This window comes from Lepisma saccharinum, chromosome 1 (genome assembly GCF_977018435.1).
Source record: "Lepisma saccharinum chromosome 1, izLepSacc3.1, whole genome shotgun sequence".
NCBI lineage: Eukaryota > Metazoa > Arthropoda > Insecta > Zygentoma > Lepismatidae > Lepisma > Lepisma saccharinum.
The window spans coordinates 34687773-34711067 of NC_139229.1; the positions used below are offsets into that span (position 1 = coordinate 34687773).

General features: G+C 35.4%; 1 protein-coding gene across 10 annotated transcripts in view; it reads right to left on the reverse strand.

Moving 5' to 3' along the window:
- Positions 1-23295, reverse strand: part of LOC145994416 (uncharacterized) — a 574460-nt gene that overhangs the window by 14398 nt on the left and 536767 nt on the right. For 6 of the 10 annotated variants that reach the window (XR_014442353.1, XM_083130571.1, XM_083130547.1 and 3 more), the window contains 4 exons: positions 17185-17379; positions 13720-13782; positions 10835-11085; positions 4883-5058 (listed from right to left, as the gene is read on the reverse strand). Coding sequence is in view for 9 of the 10 variants with exons in the window: in XM_083130571.1 (XP_082986697.1) it covers positions 4883-5058; positions 10835-11085; positions 13720-13782; positions 17185-17379 (685 nt within the window). In the remaining variant the exon portion in view is untranslated. Of the gene's footprint in view, positions 1-4882; positions 5123-7884; positions 7931-10834; positions 11086-13719; positions 13783-17184; positions 17380-23295 lie in introns of those variants that run through there. The other 4 variants (XM_083130598.1, XM_083130563.1, XM_083130596.1 and 1 more) reach the window with 4 other exon arrangements.

The following is a 23295-nucleotide window of genomic DNA, read 5'->3' on the forward strand; positions in this document are numbered from 1 at the left end:
TGATGCAAAATAACAAAATTACAAATACAATAAGTACGAATAACGCTAGGTTACTAGCATAAGATAGCACGTAAGTTAATATTTCATTAAAGTTACTTTGGTTCCTAAATCACCAACATTAATGGAATATTATTCACTAATACTTTACGTTTTGTATTCTTCTTGCTTAATGTTGCTATTCTTCAACTTTTGGCTAACTGTGACTTAAAGCAGAACTCAAACTCACTTTCTGGTATCAAAACAAGGGAATACATAGGCACCGGGAAGAGAGGGAAAGGGTTTGAGCCAATCAGTAGATCTCACCTTGGAAACTGCTTTTATTAATTTTAAATTAGAAAAAAGCAATATGCTTACGATGTTCATGGTCAATAACAGAAATATAGTTCAATTAATTAGCATTCTAGGAGAATATCCAAAACAAAACAAAATGAGTTAGCTCAAAGAATTGAGTGCGAAATGAAGGAGCCAAGTCAGAACTCCATGTTTTTGTATTCTACCACTTAATCAAAAGAATAAATGGTTCTATGAGTTTTCAAAATTATAGAAGAGAGATTTTTAGGTGAGAGGTCACATGGTTATGGTCACAGCCTGCAAATTTACTAGCTTAAATTTATCTCTAACTTCCAAAGCTTTCCACTTAACATCGTGTGCAAATGTTAATTAAATATAGCATAACCAACCATTTCAATATATTGAGGGTGTGAAGTGTAAAAATAAATAAAAGCAACCCACTGGATATTCACTAATCTGGTGTATCGAGTAGAAGAGTCTCTCCAAGGATATAATAATAATAACATTAATAATAGTTTGGCACCAAAATTATTTATAGATATTAGTTGAAAATAATTATTATAGTTATTAATTTTTAATAATAATAATAATGTTGAATTTTGTATCAACAGCCTGACCTCTCCTACAAAAAAATCTGGCAACACCTGTGTGGACATCTTTTGTACAACAATGTACTTGACTAGAGAAGTTATGTACAGTTTTAATGCTTTATCTGAATGTTCCAAGAGAGTCCTCTGTGGTACAAACTAAAACTTTTATGGACAATTGTCTGTTGACGTCAGCCTAAATTACGAGGGAAATTCCGAAAGTTCGTGGATTGGCAACACTGCGCCGATTCTGTGTAAGCAGAGTCTGTGATTCTTGCACGTGAAGATAACCTGTGGTGTGCTTTGTTAATGTACGAGTGAACCAAAGCTCAGCTGTTGTTTGTTTGCTCGCTATAAAAGTCAAACTGCAGAGTGTATTACAATGGGGGATGAGATGATATACCCATAATTACCAGACAAAGGATCGCTATTGAATTTTGTGTGAAGTTACGCAAAAGTGGCCAGGAAACATTTGAGATGATCACAGAAGCTTACGATGACGAAGCAATGGGCAGATCGGCCGTATTCAAGTGGTGGAAGCATTTTAAGGAAGGTAAATGCAATGAGCAGGATAAGGCAAGAAGTTGGCGTCCATTAACATCAGTGAACAATGAGAACATTGTGAAAGCAGAGACATTGTTGAAAGAAGATAGACGTTTATCGATTCATGAATTGGCAGCTAAACTGAATGTTGGTGTAGCAAGATGTTATGAAACACCTGAAAATGTCTTGTGTTTGTGCACGTTCACTGAACTGCTTCATGAAGAATGGTTTCTCCTGCAGGATAACGCTAAGCCACATGTATCATGGCAAGCTATGGTAGCTTTGAAGAAAATTGGTGGGCAGTCTCTAGATAATCCTCCATACAGCCCAGACCTTGCACCCTGCGATTTATGAACGTTTCCAACACTTATGTAAGAGTTATGGAGAAGGAAGTATAGCACAGACCAACTGTCACATCCACTAACTTGCATCGACTCTCAGAAAATGCTCTGCAACATGTGTTTGAGAAGCTAGTGCATCGCTTGTATCAGTGTATAGAGTGTGAAGGGTGCTATTTCTAAAAGAAAACTCACACCAACCCTCGTACTGACTCGGACTCCAAATAGTGATCTCAGTCCACAAACTTTCGGAACAACCCTCGTATATGAAGTGAAACATAGCGAATCCTTTAAGGCACACAAAATTAAAACTGCAGATTACTGGTTATGAAGGCTAAGAATTTAAAATTAATCAAATTCCTTCACAGTTGATACACACACTGTTCAGACTGTTTTTGGCCGACAAAATTTCCTGAATTTTCCCATGTATTTTAAAGCAGCGTTGTACTGTATACTGCTTTAACATACTAATATATAAATGTTAATTCTTCGACATTGCATGCTAATCAAATGCAGTTTAATACTACTCTGAATGTTAGTGACAATTGATCTTATTACCATGTTAACTGGACATTATCCATTGATTAGTGCATATATATCTACGTGTGTGTGTATCAACAAGCTTGTTGGAGAAAAAATATATAATGTGCTTTTTCAGTCCCTTATCCTAGGAGCATAAAACCATCCAATTTCTTCAGATTTTGAGTGTTTTTCTGGATTCCCAACTCAGTAAGAACCCTGTAAACAGATTACATGTATTTCCAAGCTGATAATTCCAATTTTTTGTGCAATTTAACCCTTTTGATTTCAAAGACAGTTTTTTTAAAAATTGGCTTGCATAAAAATAATTCTAATTGAGTAATACTTTCACCATGATTCATTTTCCATTCAAAACCCAAATTAATACCCCCTTACACAGGTATTATCAATTCCTCATCCACAATTTTTATGCCACTGTGTGAAACTGTCAACAGCAACATTCAAACTCACGCACACATACATAGAGGGCCTCCCTGATGGCATAGTGGGAGCATCATCAGCTTGTAATCAAGGGGTCCTCGGTTTGATACCCAGTGGAGGCACATAGTGATTCGGATCCCATTTTAAACTGTAGGTCCAGTCCCAAATCAATCAATCATGCACACATACATACATACTACTACAGTAACGTACCCTGAATCAACAATCCCAAGATAAAGCTGTGGACCTACAAATTAACATACTACATATGCTGAGTTTCTGGCTGTACACTACGAGACAGAATTTCTTGCACTGTGAAATTACATTTGAAGCTTACCCCTTATAAACTATGTTGGATGAGAATGCCAATTCTCTGAAGGCTGCTTTGGCATGAAGCTATGGGATGTGACTGGGGTCACCGGTTGCTTGGAATGCAAGTGTTGCGATGGAAAATCTGCCAATGTACAGTGTGCAGACCTGTCTCTGTGTTCCAGACTGAAGTTGTCTGATTTAGCGAAGGGTGAGAACTTGCAATTTCTGTTCTGGAATACCACAGAATCGCTATTAGTGTATTGTATGTATGTATGCATGAATTCGAATGAGATGATTCTTTAATTTTTGAATATATATATACACATTCAGTTCTGAAGTGATATATAAACCTTCAACTGACTTTTATAAACTGCCTTTAGCATTATAATGGAAGATTCTAATTTTCCTGAAGTTTTTACTTTGACATTTTTGAAAAATCAAAGGCACTTAATAATAGTAAAATCTCTTTAGTAGTTTTTATTATTAATTTTGTTAGTTACACTGATATTTGTATATGTTGCTTTACAAAATACACTTGAATGGAAAATGGTTCATAACATATTACGATCAGTCTGACAATATTATTTGTCAATACTATATGCACTATAATTACATAGAACTGTCCCATGCTAATCTGGGCTCACAATGCAACACTTTTGTTTTAAAAATACCAGTTTGTACCACTACAATCTTCTCTTAGTACATTTAAAACACAAATATGAGTGCGCTAGTTTCTCAGACAAGCTTGTGCACTGTTCAGAAAATATTAATCCCTTTAAGAGGGTCGTTACTACTTGAGGTTATGAAAATTAAGTGGATATAACACATACAAATGATGATATAAAGTATTCCGTGGTAGTTACCATCCATGTATTATTTTAAGAGCTGAGCTGAATTATTTTAAAAACTTAATTTTGTGATCTTAATTCTCCTCGTCTGCAATTCGAATCTTCAAGTAAATACAAACTGGATATTTTTAACTGCTTATTCAAGTTATCCTATGATAAAGTATCTTGAAAGTGTATATATTTTATCATAATTTTTTTTTATTTGAAGGATGATTAGATTAAATGGACACATACAATGAAACACCCAGGCAAGGGCTTGAATGTGGAACCTTTGGTGGTAAGATTGAAAACCAATCACTCAATCTGCTCAGTCTCCAAGGTATCTTCTTTGAGAAGTATGTATTTTAAAGTTAGAGAGAGACAATGGTTAACGCTGCAAACATGCCCTAAACATAAGACAATTTATCCTAGTTTTGATATTAATAAAGCATTTAATAATGTAAGTAAGCTTGCTACAAGAGTACAATGGGAAGCTGTAAGCTTGCATGAGACTTGAATCAAGCCAACTAGTGTTAGTATCCTACTGGCTTTGACAAGCTACAAACAAGCTACCTCGAGCTTGCCACGAGCTTTTGTGCTATCTGGTTTATTAAGAATCCCATTCGCCATTATGTTATCCATCATGTATTTCCCTTTACTTTACCCACAGCTGTCTATGAATATCAACTGGTGGAACAGATGCTCATGAAATGGTCAGAAGGCGTAATGAACCAGACTTGCATCTAGAGGGAGGCTAGCAGTGTAGAGATTTGCCTGTGATAATTGATTTTACAAAAAAAAAATAATAAATTTCTATGATGTTATAATTATTCATGGCTGAAGGATAAATCATCACTGAATTCATATAAGTAGATACATTTGAAATCTGCCTCTTTTTTATTTCACCACATCCAGAATTTTCATCAAAGTGAAGATAGTCATAAATCTTTTTTTGTCTAAATTTATCTTGAGATTTATTTTTAAAATATGAAGGAATAGTAATATAATTGAAAGCAAAACTCACCTTATCCCCCTGTCTCAAATGGGCTTCCATGGCAGTAATGTCCGACCTGAGCCTCAGCATTTGGGACTCCACCCTGGCATTTTCTTTCTGAAGTTCGGTGATTTCCGCTTCTAGCGTAAGTAGGTCCTCACCGCCCGGAGTCTCCATCATACCTGCACAAGGAAACACTGACAGTTCTGTCCCAAGAACATACAGTGTTACAGCAGCATATTAATTCCAAGCCATCAGTAAAGTTCCAACCTTAAAACAAACTTACATGGTAATCTTGTGCAACACGAGAACAACTTCTTAAAATAACTCTTGACACAGTTGGCACATTTGCGCTAAATCTAGTAACATCTGCTGGATGTTTACTGACTGTTGTTCATGAGTTTCTTAGATCATTATTTTAGAATTTGGGGAGGAAACTTAAAAACAAGAACGGTAGTGAAATTGTGCATGATTAGTGGTGTATTATATAAATCTTCTTGACAGTCTCACATATTGAAATAAATATTTGAGAGGCTTGTCATAAATTTAAGGATTACCAATACTACTAATATTTTCATCATGTGTGTGTACCTACTTGCCTTACAGACAATCTGCGAGGCAAAGAACAATAAAATACACAAATATTATGTACATGAAATGTACTGGGGATCCACCCCCACCCTCTGATTCTAACACCCAGGCCTAGTAGTGTTGCTAACCCAATATGTGATGTCAAAAAAAAAAAAAAAAAAAAAAACAGGAATAATGTCTGGGACATGTAAGAATTTTTAACCTCTATTGCCTGCCTGCAACTCAACTTCAGAAGAACTCTTTCTGCAAAATTATCTCCTGGACAAATTTTGTTTTTGAAATGCTAGTTCAATGCAACAATATTGTACTAGTAACATTGAGTCACTGCTAAAATCTGGAAATCGATCATTAAGCAAATGAATTGCTGACATACTATATTCAATAGCTCCATTTCTGTTGAGCCAAATCCTGCCCCAAATCCAGGTTTCATGTCTCAGAGAACTCATCACAGGCACTGGAAATTACTGCGATATAATAGAAATTGACAGAACAAAATACATTATTATGAAAAGCATTCACATGGACGCAATTGTTATTTTATTCGTAAAGTTATGGTCCCGCACCATGGCCATGTGGTTTAAGGCATCATGCTTAAGACTCTGGCTAAGGGCTGCGCAGAGGTTTTAGTCTCCTGGGGGAAGCATAACAACTTTTCTCCTGAGATTTTGACCTCTGTATGGGACCGGTGACTACCCACCATCGTGAGAAAATTGGATAGCTATGAATGAGTAGCGTAATCTGGTTACGGTAACATACAACAATGGCTTGGTTCGTTGTGCTGACAACACGTCACCCCATAACTGATTTAATGATCTCTCACCTCAGCAGGTGGGAGTGAGATCGGCAGTAGGTAGGTAGGCCCTGGCCCTGACAGGCTGTTGCACCTTGGGTTATTAATTTGTGAAGTTTTGAAAACATAGGGATTAAACTTGCCAATGTTTCTGCTTAGAAGTGGATAGTCTCAAATGGTTTGGTGTTTCCATGGACGAAGAGTCCCAGAAAACACTTAATTTGCCCAAAGTGTTCTGGTTGCATGATATCCATATAAACAGGAACGTTGCACAGTGTAGAGGGTGCAGATAGACAATGATATTAGCCAGTAAACTTCTCCACTCTAGCTCACTATGCATCCTGTGTATCTTCATTGCAAAAACTCTTTAAGTTTGTCTCAAAGCATGGTCAGTTTACTTACAGAGCAGAAGATGTGATTCATTATATGTATAACCAAAATGTTGCAGTTACATCTGTATAATTATTGATCATTCTCACTTTTTCCTAGCCAGACAGTTCAATTAATGTTACTGTCATTATGCAGTAATTTTTATTTCCCCAAAATATAATTTTACTCAACGTTATTGCTTTTGTAATTATATTTTTGTGTGTTTTGTTTAGGTATGGATTTTTGCAGCTAATCCTGTATATCATGCAGAAAATTTTGGAACAATCACAACACAAAAGGAAAAAAAAAAAATACAGTGCCACTCAAAAAAGCTTGTGTTCTGCATAGACACACCAACGCAATGTCTCTAAACTGGTATGTGCAACTAAATTATGCACGCTTTCATGCATGCACAATATCCACACATATAACACACAAAACAAAACTGTGTGAGTGAAAACCAATTCTAGAATGAAAACAAATTTCTTTGCATAATAGAGTATATTTTTGTGTTTTTGTTGTAATAAGTAGAAGCAAGCCTCATACATAATGAGAATTTAAACCTAATAATTGTTTCTGAATCTGTTTCGTGATCTTAAATGTATGTTCGTATATTTTATTTTACAAATAAAAGAAAGAAAGAAAATTATAACACAGCATTATTATTTTCATTAGACAATATTGTTTTTAAAATTCTATATAACAACTGTCAAACTATTACAATATACAATAGTAGCCCATACTTAATATTATTTTTAATTTCTCAAAGATCACGCTTTGACACAGTTCCCTACGACTTTCTTGCATTACAAATATCAAGGTAAACACACACACAGAGACACATTTACATTGATATTCATTGTTTTTGGAAAATCCACGGAAACTGCGACAAATCATCATCTTCAAGAAAATAAAGCCATTTATAAGTGTGAACTATTTTTTTAAAAAATATAATTGAACAACTACAGATTATAGCTACTTCTTTCCAGTTATTATAATTTCATACAAATAAGGACATGTTGTCCTACATGTGTTTAAACTGAATGTTTGGACATAATTTCCTCCCATAAAGTGTTGAACTATGTAACTATGGATGAAGGAAAAATCAAACAACAAAGCACCACACCTAACTAGACTGCAATAAATTATTTTCTCGAAAAATAAATAACAAAGAGCTATTAAAAATCTCATGTGATGAATAATACAATTAGCAAAATGGAAATAAAAAGTGGACGATGCATAGCTTTTGTGCAGTAACTACTGTATAGGCTTGTACTCTTACCTTCAAAAATATACTGAATCTTCATAACTCATTGACAGGTAAGAGGCTGATCAGAAATGCAGAAAATGAAGCAAGAAAGGGAAATATGTTATTACTGAAGAGAAATTTTAGTAATGGTGTTTGTACAAGTGTTAAGGAACATTTTTTTTTAACAGAATGTGGGTTTATCTGATAAGCATGTGCTATGTGATGCTCTACAAACTAAAAGTTGAATTGGGTTTATCACAGAGCTCCTTTGAAGGATGTAGTGTGATGACATCTTAAATAATGCTTTCTACATTAATTCTGTTATTTCTGAAGAGATGACTGAAATGTTGATTGAGAAAGAAAATACAACTTGTAATTGTCTTAAGTTTTGGTATTATCTTTACACTACACTTATGATTAATGATGAAAACTTTGTTCTCACACTGGTGATATAATTCACCAACAGCATTTTTTCCAAAATTAATCACTTTGACTCATGTTGAGAAAGATTTGGCGTACACGTTAAACTTTCTTTTTACTGTGGATGAGAGATTTGATTGGTGAAAAAAGTATTTTTTTGTACATGTATGTGTTGGTGTATGCATGTGTGTGTAAAGGAATAAATAATTTCAGAACCCCAACAACCAAACAATAAGATTTCACGTTATATTTAAGTAGTACATGGTCAGCACAAGGTAATTAAAAAAAATGGCACAATTGCAGTTGCTAATTGCCAGTGGTGCCAACTTATATAGGCTTGTGGAACTCAAGCACAATCAATAATTCATCTATTATTACAGTTAATTTTAGAAATAATGTCCTTGTACTTAAGAAAACAAAATGTACATTCAAATAATTTCTGACTGACATAATAATGTATTACATCTCCAATATAATAATAATTCCTTTATTTAGCGGGCGAGGTTCAGCTTTTCAGTGCCCTATATTATTTACACTACCCTTGGTCGCATGGTTGTTAGGAAAGTAAGGGTTTACAACCAAGATAAGGATTAATAAGCACTAAAAACTCAGAATAGGGAAGCAAATGAAGCACCAGAAAATACAAGCATCGACAGATTTTTCATAATTTTCCTGAATTAGGCACTTCAAAAGCTGTTAACTTCTAAATGGGCACTTACGACTAAAATAGGCATAACATGCACTGTAAAATTCATGTATTCATTTCAGAAAGGACGTAAAATGTGTTTTAAATGTAAAACCCAACATTTTCTGGCTAAGGAAGAAAAAAGGCATTTTAGGGCCAATCTTTAGCTTACTTATGGCATATATTTTTGCTTAAAATTATAAATCAAATCTCTGAGTTCAGCCCAGCCAATGTTTTTTCAAAAGTTGGTGAAACTGCTAATCAATCCACTTAAATTGGTTGCGATTAACTACTTTGACTTGATCCGTGACTTTCACAAACACACAAAGAACGGTTTCTAACTTTCAAGAAATTATAGCCTCAAGAGGGGAAACCATAAATGACATATTACAATTATAAGACTGAGTTGAGGGAACAAAAACCAGGCAATGAATGCTGGAACAACTATCAACGTGGTCATGTATCAATCAGATATTAACATGCCAAACTTATAAAGTACACAAAAGCTTTGTACATGTATGTATATTCTTATCAGTTCAAAAAGAAAGCACATCAAAAGCACACACAGTAAAGTAAAGTAAAGACAATAAAAGTATTGATATTACTATTAATACCATCTGTCTATGTTTTAATAATGTTAAAAGATATGGGTTACTTTAAGACACGTCTGTTATTTGTCTGAAACATCACAATAATTATGTTGCCTCTTTGGGAAGTAATATAGTAGTAAGTATATGTAACTGCTTCTTTTCCCAGTCCTGATATCCTCCAAGTATTTCTTTTCTGCCACTTTTGGCTAATTGCAACAATGAGAACAAGTCATTGTGTGAGAACCAGAGGGACATAACTCCAATTCATAAAATTTACAGGAGATTGATTGAATTGTTGTTTTAAGTCAATTTTATGCACAGGAAGGCTAATCGGGACTGGACCTACAGTTTAAAGTGGGATCTGAACCACTATGTGTCTCCACCGGGTATCGAACCTGGGACCTCTTGATTACAAGGCAACAACGGTACATCTGCGCCATTGGGGAAGCCCCCAAAATTTACAGGAGAGAGGAAATAATGTATTCTTAGGAACATGTCTGACTTGAAAAGAGTAAATTGGAGATATGTGACTCCATCTTACTGCTCAGTATTGGAACTGGAGACATGTTAATCTGACTCCAAATGCAGCTCTTCAGAGGAGTTTATTTAAATAAAACTGCATTTTTGGAGTTACTTTCCTCTGGTTCTCACACGTCGAAGTGAATTATTAATGATGAGTGTGGTAAATGCAGTTTTAATATTGTATAGGTGATAATTTTTTTTACTTTAAAATAGGGCTGGGTAGACACTGACACTGATGTATCAGTAGCAGAAATTATTGGTTCAAATTCAATCACTGATTCTTATGAATGCTATTTCACAGTGTTCATATTCTGTGTGTATTACAAATGTATTGTTATTTTATTCTGTGCCAAAATTGTATGGTAAAAGTGAATTTTCAAAGTGGCAGCTATTTTAATGTTCCAATTATTGGCTAATCAAGTAAAAACTCAGTCAGAACTTTAATTGTTACACTATCCAAAGCATTATCATCTCAGCCCTATTTATAATTACAAATTCATTACAGGAATAAAATACTAGAGCAATTAAACATGCCAGCCTCTGTGCAGGAGTGGTTAACGCATCGCACTACGATGCCAGGTGTCCCGGGTTCGAATCCCAGCCTGGGAATGGGTGTTCTTTGTGAGCGTCCCTTCATCAATTTCATCATATCATCACTCATTCCCATTATCGCGATTAGCCAAAAGTAGCAGAAATGAGAAGTAAAATGACCCAAATCAATCGAACAACATTTCAATGTTGGTATGAATCCAAAAGCTGGACCTACCTGGACCTTTCGGATACATGTTGACCTCTTCAGGTGAGAATTTTGTCTTCTTTATTGCTTGGCCTGCCATTGGACAACCAGATAGACTCCTGTGCGTCAAGAAGGATCCATTGATGTGGCCTGTACCATCACATCCTGGTGTCGGACAATTCACACCTTCAAACTTCATAGCAGCCTTATGCTGTTCCGCACTCGAGCCATTCTCCAAAACTCGCAACTTGTTCCTGTTGGCAATCGGGCACCCTGAAGCACTGGAATCAAAATAGATTTGCTTGCTTCAAAGGGCGTGCCTTTAAAAATGTGATACTACATACTGCAGTACAAACTGTGAACCTATACTTATAAGTGGAGTGTAGGCATGGACTAGTAAAAAGCACATTGTGGAGATGAGTTATTGAAGAGTGCATTAGAGAAAACTAAAAGAGACTAAATAGGTAAGGCACTTCAGGCTTGGGTATATGTAAAGGATGTGCTCAGAAAGATCTTCCAGCAACAGCACACAGCCGATCTCTGTGACAGAATGGTTAGCACAGCATGCTACCACGTTATGAGTCCCGATTTCGAATCCCAGCATGGACATGGATGTTCTTTGTGAGTGTCCATTCATCAATTTCATCATATAACTAACTCATCCTCAACGTCGAGATTAGCCAAAATAAGCAGAAAAGTGACGCTAAATAAAAAAAATCATATCAAATCAAAGCTAGAGAATATACTATGTGAGGAATAGGAAAATGTGAGAACAGCAAAAATCTGGTCTAGGAAAAATAGGCAGTGGAAAGTGTGAGAAGATAAGATTTGAACAAAGTAGAAAGAGAGAATGATGATGAAATGTGTGATTAATATTTGTGTTTTTGTTATTGCTTTTCTACTACTTTGACTAATCACGCTGATGGTAAGTGATGACCAGTTTACAAGTAACACTTACTTTTTAAGGAATTCCAACTGTAACTAGCTCCTTTTAAAAGTAAGTGTCTATCTGTAACAGAGGTACTTTTTGCATTAGAAGTAACATTATCAAGTTACTTTTACAGTTGTTTCATGACTCTTGTTAACTTGAAAATTTCCAATGTGGGGTCAAGAGCTCAATTTGGCAATCTCTGTTTCCAACTATGTGTCTTCTCTGAAGGTAAATGGGTTACCTTGGAATCTCCTAAGGCAAGGAAGCTGGCCTCCTGTGCCTACCTAATTTAGAATATCCACACTTTATATTTCATTTCTAACTGTGCACAAAAAATTTGGCATTTTGTTATATTAATTTCAAATGTGCTAGTCCACGTAGAAAGAAGTCACTGTCAAGGAGAATGAAATAGGTGCAAGTAGAATTTATGCCACAGCATGCAAAGGACCATGGCAGCCATATGAACAATTTTTCGAATTAAAATCATTCAAGCAAGCTGAATTTGATGTAATAATATAAATATATGAAGACTTATATTATGTACCAGAATCATAAACAAAACACATGTAAGTCTTCATATATTTACTTACCGTATTTGCCAGCAGATAAGATGCACCCCTTTTTCGTACACATTTTTGAGGAGAAAGCTTTATCACTGAATATTATAATTAATTTACAATATTTCAAATATAAAGTAATATATAGGTCTGCTTTCAACAAATAATTTTACGTAATCTAACTGGGAAAGCATACATTTTATATTCTTCGTCAAACCCCAGACATTCCTTTCCAGAGTGAAATGAAGAGTCACTGAAACCTCTTCTAAATCGGAATCCGACTCCTCATGCAAAATAAATTGTCCTCTGTATCATCCAGTACATTACTAATGCCACACTTCTTAATTGATCTAGCCGCTGTCTTAGTTTTTACAGAAAAGTTCCCATGAGAAATGAAGGTACTCAAGAACTGAATATTGGCACATAAGACACAGCCTGTTTTTCAGACCTATGTTTAAAGGAAAAAAGTGAATCTTATACACTGGCAAATACAGTATTTACAATTAATAAACACTGATTGTGTGTAATTTGTTTGCAAGAAAAGTTCCAGAAGGAAGTAACGGTAAAAGTAACTTACAGTTACTTTTCAACTACCAGTAACTGTAACCCAGTCACTTGTAAAAAGTAACTTTCCGAATACTGGTGATGACTAGATGAAACTCATGATGGGGACACCCGCAAAGAACACTCAATCCCAGACCAGAATTCAATCATGCAACTTTTGGTGGAATAGATCACTCAAGGCAGTCAACAATTGAGGCAGAGATGAAGTGCATTGAAAACAGATGTAAAGGATTCTTAGCAATTATATTAACCTGTACAACACACAAAACGCAGATCAAGTGTAAACAAAACCCACACTTTCAAACATAATTTGTCAACTTAAATCTCGCCACAAAAATTCCGAAGTTAAAAATCCCAGCATGGGCATAGATGTTCTTTAGGAGTGTCCCTTCATCAATTTCTTCATCACTCATTCTCATCAGTGCAATGAGCAAAATTGGCAGAAAAGTGATGCTAAATGACAAAAATGCAAAAACTCAATCATATTTTCATTTGTATTATTGCAAGTCAAAAGTTTGATAAGTAATATAATTTTATATCTTCTATTTATTTTCTCTAACACATGCTTAATTGAAAGTAAAATAAACACATGCATCTTCTCAATTGAAAATTTTATTTAGCATGCCAAACTGTCCTTAAACTTTAACCAGACAATACAGATATTTAAATGAACACCAGACAATACAGATATTTAAATTTGATGAACTAATTCAATAACTAATGATATGTGTGATTCTAAAAGCAAACAAATAAAGAATATATAACAAATAAAATGATATTACACTTAAAGGTTACACACAGTGAACAAAAGTTTAAAGCAAACAGCTTCTATAAAAATCAACCTCTAGTGCTTTTATACCTACCTTCTGTGAGACAAAAATTTCCCTGTCGCATGCCCAGAACCATCACAGCCAGGTATAGGGCATCTATGTGAGCATGGGAGAATTTAAAGACACAAGTAAATACAGGAACATATTTAAGTCACTGATTGGTAGCAATGAAAGTTCAATTCTTGAACTCTGTCTTGTTACAAGTATCAAAAATTCAGTTTTAACTATATTTGTGGCTTGGTCAGTATGATGATTGCCATAATATGAATTACAGGGTGGCACATATTGTATCTATCAATACCAGTTGGCAACTCTGTCGGAATGCAGCTGTCCATGCGCAGAATTCTCCCATGCTTAGGCAGCTGCAAGTCTCGCAATCAGTCTGCCATGGAATGTTCGCCTGTTCACAAACAAATTGTGGCAGTTGAGGCATTAATCCGAACTGGTTCCATTCAAGAGATGCAGCAGGGGTGCAGAGATTATACCCACTTCAACCTGGTGACCTCTGTTTCTGCATGCTGTCATTGGCTCTCTATTGACTGACTCATCGTATCATGTGACTGGCACGAGCAGATAGCAACCCTCATTGAATCATTGTGCTACATCTCCTGAATGGAACTTATTCGGATGAACATCTCCACTGCCACAATTTGTGTCTGAACAGGTGAACTTTCCATGGCAGACTGATTCCGAGACTTGCAGCTGCCTAAGCATGCGAGACTTCTGCGCATGCACACCTGCATTCTGACAGGGTTGCCAACTGATATGTGTAGATACAATATGCGCCACCCTGTATGTTTTTATTCATAAAAGTAAGAACTAAATGGCAGAACTTTGTAGACTATTTATAGACTTACAAGTATATCAGATCAGTACAGCTATCAGTCATTTTATTGATAAACGGGTACAGCAACACTGATGAATCTATGGATCTGACACATTCCTAGTACAGGGTGTCTTAAAAAGAACTCTGGAGTTTTGTTTTAAAGTTGTTTAATTCATTCTGAATCATGCGTGTATGTAACATATTTTATGGAAGTAGAATGTTTCATTACCTTTAATGTAATTCAATGTGTGCACCATTTACAGCCCTACAGACATCAAACCGAGAGCCCACATTTGTGTAAGCATATCTATAGGAATTCCATCTATGGTTGTAGTTATTCTTTGGTGCAGGTGGTCAAGTGACTGGATTTTTCCTTCATACACAATGTCTTTACGTAGCACCAAAAGACCATTGCCATGAATTTGGGATTTTTACGGTAGCCAAGGAATGGGACCTGCTCCGGCTATTCATTTCCCTCGGAATCTTTTGCATGGCTTCTATGAACAGCTTAGCCATTGCTACTGTCTGATGGGGAATGTGTATAGTAAAACTTGCTTGTTTCCACACAGTACAAATCTCCAGATCAGATCCATGGATATTGTGAATATCCATTAGACGTCCACAGGATGTCTCATTTTGGATATTCGTAAGACTTCCATGGGATATCTCATCCTTTATTCAGAGAATGTCCTGACCTGGATATCCAGAGAATGTTCCATCCTGGATATCCATGAGATCTCCAGTGCTGGATAGTCATGGGATATGCAGTATATGTTCACATATTATTCAAAAATTAACATACATGTTTTGATATCCGTGGAAAGGTTCATTCACTATATGTTAGTATGCAAACTCTGTGATGCAGTTTAAAATAACTCACAAACTTCCTCCTTAAGAATCATGTCATTTAAATGCCCACTATCTCACCCAGCGAGTCACGTATGCACGCAAGATCAGCTGAAAGTTCCTTTGCTACCTTTGTTTCTTGCTTCTTCATACCAGTTGGGACGTTGCAGTGCTTAAATGCGTTAGTGAGGAATGAGCTCAAATTCGGCGCATATTCCTCTTATTATGAATATGCATGTGAATGTGTAACATTTTTTGTACGTGTAGATGTGTGTGTGTGTGTGTTTGTGTACATACATTCATGTGTCCGTGCTTGTATGTGTGTGCAAGACAGGGGAGTACTTGTTATAGACATATGTGTGTACGAGATCTTTGATATGCATAAATCTAGTTCAGGAATGTTCTATTCGAATCCAAAATATGTGTGAAAAATATCAGGATAATAAAAAATAATCACAACTCTTGGGCAAACTTCAGTTTTTATGTGGGAAAGGTTGGGTTTATGTTGAGCCAACGGTTGTTGCCAATTCTTGCCCAACCATGAAAAAGTGAGTCTAAACCAGTTTTAAAAACGAAAATTACATCTTTCAACAGTATGCTGTAAATTCCAGAGTGTAAATTAAGTCAAATGTAACAGTGTTTCTTCTCGAATATTTCCGTCACAGTACGTACTGGAAATATAATATTTTGTTAATGAAAGTACAAGCTATTTTTAACTTAAAGTCACTCACGAGTCCTTTCTCAGCTGCCATGGATGAAAGATATCTCTGTGCTCGGAATTACTTAGTTTGTCTCTGTTCAGCTGTAGCAGAAAAATAACATTCTTACAGGTATTCTTGTGAAGGTGTTTCAATATCCATATATGTAAATAAACAATGATATGTGTAAACTCTACAAAGTTTTTTGTGCTACCACTTGAAGGTACCTTAAAAACAATAATACTATATGCATGAGAAAGTGCTGCGTATTTTTTATTTTACACAAATAATTTGTGCTAGAGTTTATATTTGATCTCACAATAAATTAAATATTTCATAACACAAACCTATCTATACTTTAGTTTTCAGGACGTTGGCCCAATGTAAAAAAAAACAAAAACATATGGTCCAATGGTATGTTCTTACATTTGGCCAACTATTTTCAGTACGGTTGGCCCAATGTTGGGCCAACCACTTTTGGTTACTTAGGTCCAACACTAGTCCAGAATATATCCTTATGCACAATCAAATAAAAACATCCAGATAACATCCCGTTCATGTGAACCAAGTCACACTGATGTCCGAAAAATATATAAAAGTGATGCATAGAATGTCCAAAACATGTCCAAATATGTTATGGAATGTCCATAACATGTGCAGATATGATCCATAGAATATCCAAAAATGATGCACAAAATCTCCAAAATGTATTCAAAAATGATCCACAGAATAGAATCTCCAAAACATATCCAAAAATGATGAATAGAATCTCCAATCCAAAATGTATCCGAAAATGTTCCACAGAATTTCAAAAACATATCCAAAAAATATCAAGAGAATATCTAATCATATCCTTCCTGGATGTCCTGTGGTTGGACAAATGGATATCCAATGGATGTCTACTATCATGGATGTATCCATAGGATATCTGTAAGATGTCTTCTGGCTATTTGTGTGCTGTATGGGTTGTTGCTTCATGATTCCCTCAAAACACCATTGCATGCTGCAACAAAAATAAACCCCAGAGTTCTTTTTCAGATTGCAGCGTACAATACTTAGAAATTGTTAGGGAAAATATGACTCTCTTTGCTATTTATAATGAAATGTATGCAAATCAACCCAACTCACCGTAGAGGTTCAGAGTCCTGGCCATCTCTGGGCTTACTCTTGGGCTTGTTGGCTCTTGGACAACCAGACAGGCTACGATGGGATGAGTAATTCCCCGTTACATGACCTGAACCATCACACCCTGGTGTTGGACACTTAAGTTCTTGAGAATGAGCCTGGATTTGTGAGCGGTCTGCCCTGGGACATCCTGACAAACTGGAAGAAAACAAGGAACACAAAAAGTTAATCCAACGAACATCACACCGTGTAAAAAATGCACAGCTGACAACAAAAACACATCAAGTACAACATACATACACCACATTAAACGTACACGTATAGTAACATATAACTCCAGAAGGCAAGGACCTGATATCAGCGAATCATTCCAAAAGTTAAAAAAAGTTTCTGAGAAAAGGGTTTCCCCATGGAAGAATAAAAAAAAACTTGCATAGGATTTAACAGGGTGTTCATGAAATAAAGGTCTGTTCTCATTAATGACATACGTTTTTGAGTTTTTGGTTTTAAGTCCACTTTATGCACAGTAAGGTTAATCGAGACTGGACGTACAGTTTAAAGTGGAATCTGAACCACTTGTGCCTCCACTGGGTATCGCGCCCAGGATTCCTTGATTACAAGACGAAGACGTTACCACTACGCCATTGGGGAGGCTTTAATGACATGCATCTTTGCACATGCATGTGAACTGTGAAACACATCTGTGAAGGCAGATAATGCAAATTTTACTGCTGAGGAAGCATAAAGCTTGATACGATGTTATTCCATCTTATTTTTACAGAATAATGTGCCATTCAGTATTAGACTTATTGTCTTTAATTACTGTCATAGAATCCTTAACATGGCATTAAAAACTTCTTATGTCACGTGCCAGCAACATTCTTGTTAAAAACCATACAAAACAAAAAAGTGACTTTTATCATGTCTATTTGTTTTGTGTGGGTTTCTAACAAGAATTCTTTATATATTTATATCGATTTAATTTTCAAATGAAATCACTGGAAATAACTCGTTGATATTCAAAAAATTGTAATTCCACCTCAGAAGTCAGGGATAAATGTACAATTTTCAGCGCGCAAATGGAAAACAAGAAAAGGGGAAGGAAAGTTGCCAAGTGCCATCTCAAACAGACCCAAACTTTATGAACACCTTGCATGCTCAAGTGAACTGCTGCCCACTAAAGGAACTAAAATTTTGTTATGGTGGAACTTCATTGCCGTGTCTTTATGATAAAACATTGAACAACAAAATAAAACTACTGTTCACAAACAAACATACGACTGTTGAACGATTGATCAATTAAAAAAAAAAGGACTTTAAAGATGCAATTTTCTTTGAGCAAGTATGAATTGAACACAGAACTTCCAACAAATGGATTTTGGACTGACTATATAAACATTTAGCAAGCCACTACCATGTACACTTTATTGACCACCATAATAGTAAAAATTCTTGCCTTCTGTGGGTAGCGTAGTTCCCTGAGACATGACCCATGCCATCACAGCCTGGTGTAGGGCACTGAATCAGCTCCTTACCATCCCTTCCCCTTGGTGCAGGGCGGGCAAAATTGAAGGATTGCCTGCGTACATTTGTACTGTGCAATAATAAGATTGCATTTAATAATCTCAATAGGAAGCACCAAATAGGTTGAAATACAGAAGTTATTATGATAACTGAGAGAGACAGACAAAATATAGAGAGAGAAATAAAAAAGAAAATGTCATAATTCAGACAGAATATGTGGCAAATATGGAAACCTAGTGTCACCCTTATACTAAAGATTTAACAGCATCGAATGCTTATGGAAATATGTATGAAACCAAAGGACACAAACTCAAGAATTGCCGAAGGCAAATATTCTTCCAAATCAATTCTATCATCTTTATTAAATCATTATTTTTTCAGCCTTCTACATTTTCCCCCTTTAGAACAGCAACGTGGTATTAGTATAATCATAATACCTCTTCCCTATTGACATTACACATCCATATTCTCTCTCATAGTTCAGCCATATTTTGTAAATTTCTGTAATAGAATAACTTTAGATTTTTTTAAACAATATATTTAAACATTACTGGACACTTTGAAACATGACGGATGAGTCATACAATTATATCAGAGGGCATATCATCCCACAGAAGAAATTTCAATTACTAATATATCCAAAGTATAATGTTAAAAATATTAGCTGCTTTCATTTTTCTGAGTGGAAAAAATATTCCAAAGTTCACTGTCGTTCTATAAATTCTCTCAAAATTTTTAACAATTAATTCCATAGAATATCGGGTAACCATAAATGAAAATCATTTAAGAGAGACCTGATCACCAATTATTTGCTCTTCACAGGAAGCTGTGATAACAAGATATTCAGAGAGAGCATCATTCATTATTATTAACATAACCTAGAACTGGAATTTTAAATGATAATTTTTCTACTTTTAGTACCCATACTTCTGAGAAAGAATTCAATCTGAGATAAATCTTAATGATGTGTTGCAGAATTTGGAGGACATATCTGATGTAGAATGTGTGTGCGCACTGCATGGTACATTTCAAGACTGATTATGAACATTCGATATTCTTTCAGTAAAACAATCACAAACTGAAGACAAATTCCTGTTATTTATCACATCCTCTGGTTTGTTCTTGATCATGTTGTACAAAGATTTGGAAGAATATTTACCCCAGACAAAAGGTGGCTGTCCTAGCACTGAAAATAGAATAAAATTTATAACCAAACCTCTAGCCTGAAACATATGAAAATTAATCTTCAATATATACACAAAAACAGTTCAAATTGTTATAATGAGTAAAGCTAACCAATCCCTTTCACCAACATTTCAATGATGTCATAATACACAGAATATTTTCCAAGACAAAAATAAATGTAAAGAGGCTAAACTACAGTTAGTTACATACATACACCAGTTATGGATGTGCAAGGAACACATTACAGATTAGAGACATTCCATAACCCACCAATATTCCACCACTACCTTTTTCTTTAGATTATGTTCCACCAATCATACTTTAGTTCGATACATCTGAACAGACAATGCATACTGAAAGACCCCATGAAATGTGAATATTTTCAGTAAGTAGACAACAGTTGCACATCTAAAGCTCTACCAACAGTATTGAGATTTCATACTTTAGTTAACACCCAACAAGAACCCCCAGGTAACACTTCACAACCTAATATCTGTATCTGTTAACCACCCTCCTCTTTGCTTCAGATTCAAAAAAAAATCTTTCTAATCTTTCCAATACCATGGCCAGTAGATACAGTTCTTTATCTTAGGAGGGACTACTTTTGGTGTTCTTCTTTTGTGATGCCATTTAACGTTTTCAAAACACTTGGATTTGAGCCTGAAAGTCAAAACAACTGCACAGATTTAAAGAGGAAATATCTCTCTCTCTCTTAACACTGCAGTAGTCATGCAGAAAAAACTGTCATTATTGATTGTGTGGATCACAATTGTGATCCATAGAATATTTTTGTTTCTGCCCATTAATTGTCAAAATTTCTCTGCTTTTATAGGAAGAATGAACTTTTTGAAGTATTCTGGTTCGCTTAACAAAACGTTATGAGTTATTTCGCTCAACACATTACAGTAGAGAGTAAATTCTAAATCTAGTGCATTACATTTGAATTGGATGAAAGCAAACAAAAATATATATCTTAAAATTTTGCTTTTGTTATTACCTTTCTCAAAATGAGAAACAGGATTTTGGTGGTCTAGACACACAAAATGCTTATATTTACAACAGGTTTTAGAAACACGTACTTATATATATATATATATATATATATATATATATATGTAGAAATACTACGTGCCCGAAAACACTTCCATCAATGGTCACGTGGATGTATTTCAAATAATGGCTGAACGAACATAGTTCCTGTTCCAGGAAGGCAGACTGGGAGCCAAGGTCAAGAGTGTTGTCAAACTGCAGTAGCACTTGAAAATATACAAGTGGATCACTACTGTGATCCACACAACTACTGCAGTGTTAATTGTGTCATGTACTTCAGGTACATATGAATGGGTGTGTGAAGTTATCCTTTAGAAGGTAATTGTGATCACATTTAGTTTGTGTCTACTGCTTTATTTATCATTAGTTACACTAAAACTTTTCCAAGTTTTTTTTTTAAAAAAACTTTGTGTTCAATATAATTCTCTTGGAGAACATTTTTACCAGTTTATTTTTATCCTAATGTGTTCAAGCCCAGGGGAGGAATACATAAACAGATAAAAAAATATTCAAAATCTCAACTTTCTTCTAATGCATAGAATGATCAGGAATAATTTTAGGTCAGAATAAAGCTTTGGGTACTGGTGGCCATCCGTAAACCTGTGAGAAAGTGGAAAATTTTGCATGCTTTATGAAGTGTGTGTCTCGTATGAACATCTGTCGTAGTATTTAGTGAACTAAGAAAATTGTGATTTTATGTGGTATCAGTTATGATGTCATGACAATATTCTTCGAAAATTCATGTGTTTTGTGCATGTGGAACGAAATTTGCCTTTGAAAAACTGGTACAGGTTATGAGGAAAGCATATGCTAGTCATACATTGGTACTAAATATTTTGCATATTTGCGATTTCTGAATCTGGAAATAAATTTCAGGCTTCGTAAAGCATGTGTCACTTGATACATTTCACCCCTGCAACAACTTAACGGGAAGTGCACATTTTCAAGGTTTACATGTAATTTTGTTACAATGATTTTCTTCCATATGTGATCGATTCGATTTATTTGGCAAGAAGGTATTTGAAGATATTGGTAATTTTACATTGTTAGGTTAGGAATGTTGATTTGATGCTGATAGTAATTGTACATTATTCTTCAAATTTTCACGTGCTTTTGTGCACGTAGGATGAAATTTGCTTTTACAAACTGGTGAAAGTGGGCCATGATGCGAGGAATTGGACGTATGATGGTGATGCTTCCGTGCTAAATAAATAAAAAAAAAGCAAAGTGCTTCCCTGTGCTCTGCACCACCCCATAGAGGTGTATAGGGGGTTAGGGCCCCACACTTTCTTGATCTCGGCTGAGCTGGGGATGATGTGATCAGCACCACGTCCCTGGCTACCTTTACCCCCAGAGTTTCCTCCAGGTACCCACTTTATATGATGCCGGGTGGGCACCGGAGCCGCTTGAACAGGTTGAAAAAGTCCCAGTTCTCCCCTGCCGGGGATCAAATCTGGGTCTCTTGCATGGTAGTCAGACACCCTAACGACTGAGCTACTGTGGCTACATATCTCACTTATTTCTGGTTTCCAGGGATGTAAGGGCTGACCCTTCGACATAGTACACCCAAATGTCAAGCTCACTTCCACATAGTAGGCTACACCCTGGACTGAATTTTGCAGACTAACAAGGCTCTGGCATCTGGATCTATGGCCAGTATAATCCTTATAGGACTCTGTGTATGTGTGTTGCTCTGTGGTTTTGTCCTTGCATGTTCTGACCTAATACGATTTAGTAATACTACCACATTCCTTGTACTTTTCACTTTTCTGAACCAGGGTCTGATTCTATTGACATTAACTATGTTCTGATAAAAACTGCCTGCATTTTGAAATTCACTTTCACACCATTCCTTCCAGTTTTACTTCAATTTTTTTCTTCATTCTTGGTAAAAGGTCTGCGAACCATGTTTTCAGTTCTGGGACAGGTTGAATTTCCTTTGCTTGATTTTCATTCAAATCTACTACGTATATCGTTTCCCAAATTTTGGTAATGTGCCTTAACCCAGGTTAAATGAATTATCTTTCCTGTGTTCCTTAAATCCTGTAAAGTTTTTATGCAGTTTATAGTGTATGTAGAGCATTTAAATAATAAATCATTATTAGACTGTATTGATATTTAATACACTAATATTAGTATATTTTTCTCTTGCAATTTGTATGTATAAGTTAGTGTTTGGTAAATCGCATAAGCCTCAACAGTAAAAATGGAAAAATCTTCTGGTAAGTGTGTCAATATTGTATCATTTTAATGTACATCATATACGGCAGTCCTACACCTTGATTACTTTTCGATCCATCTGTGTAAATAAAATAATAATATTTCCATATAATCATATTTTGAATATTGTTTTGG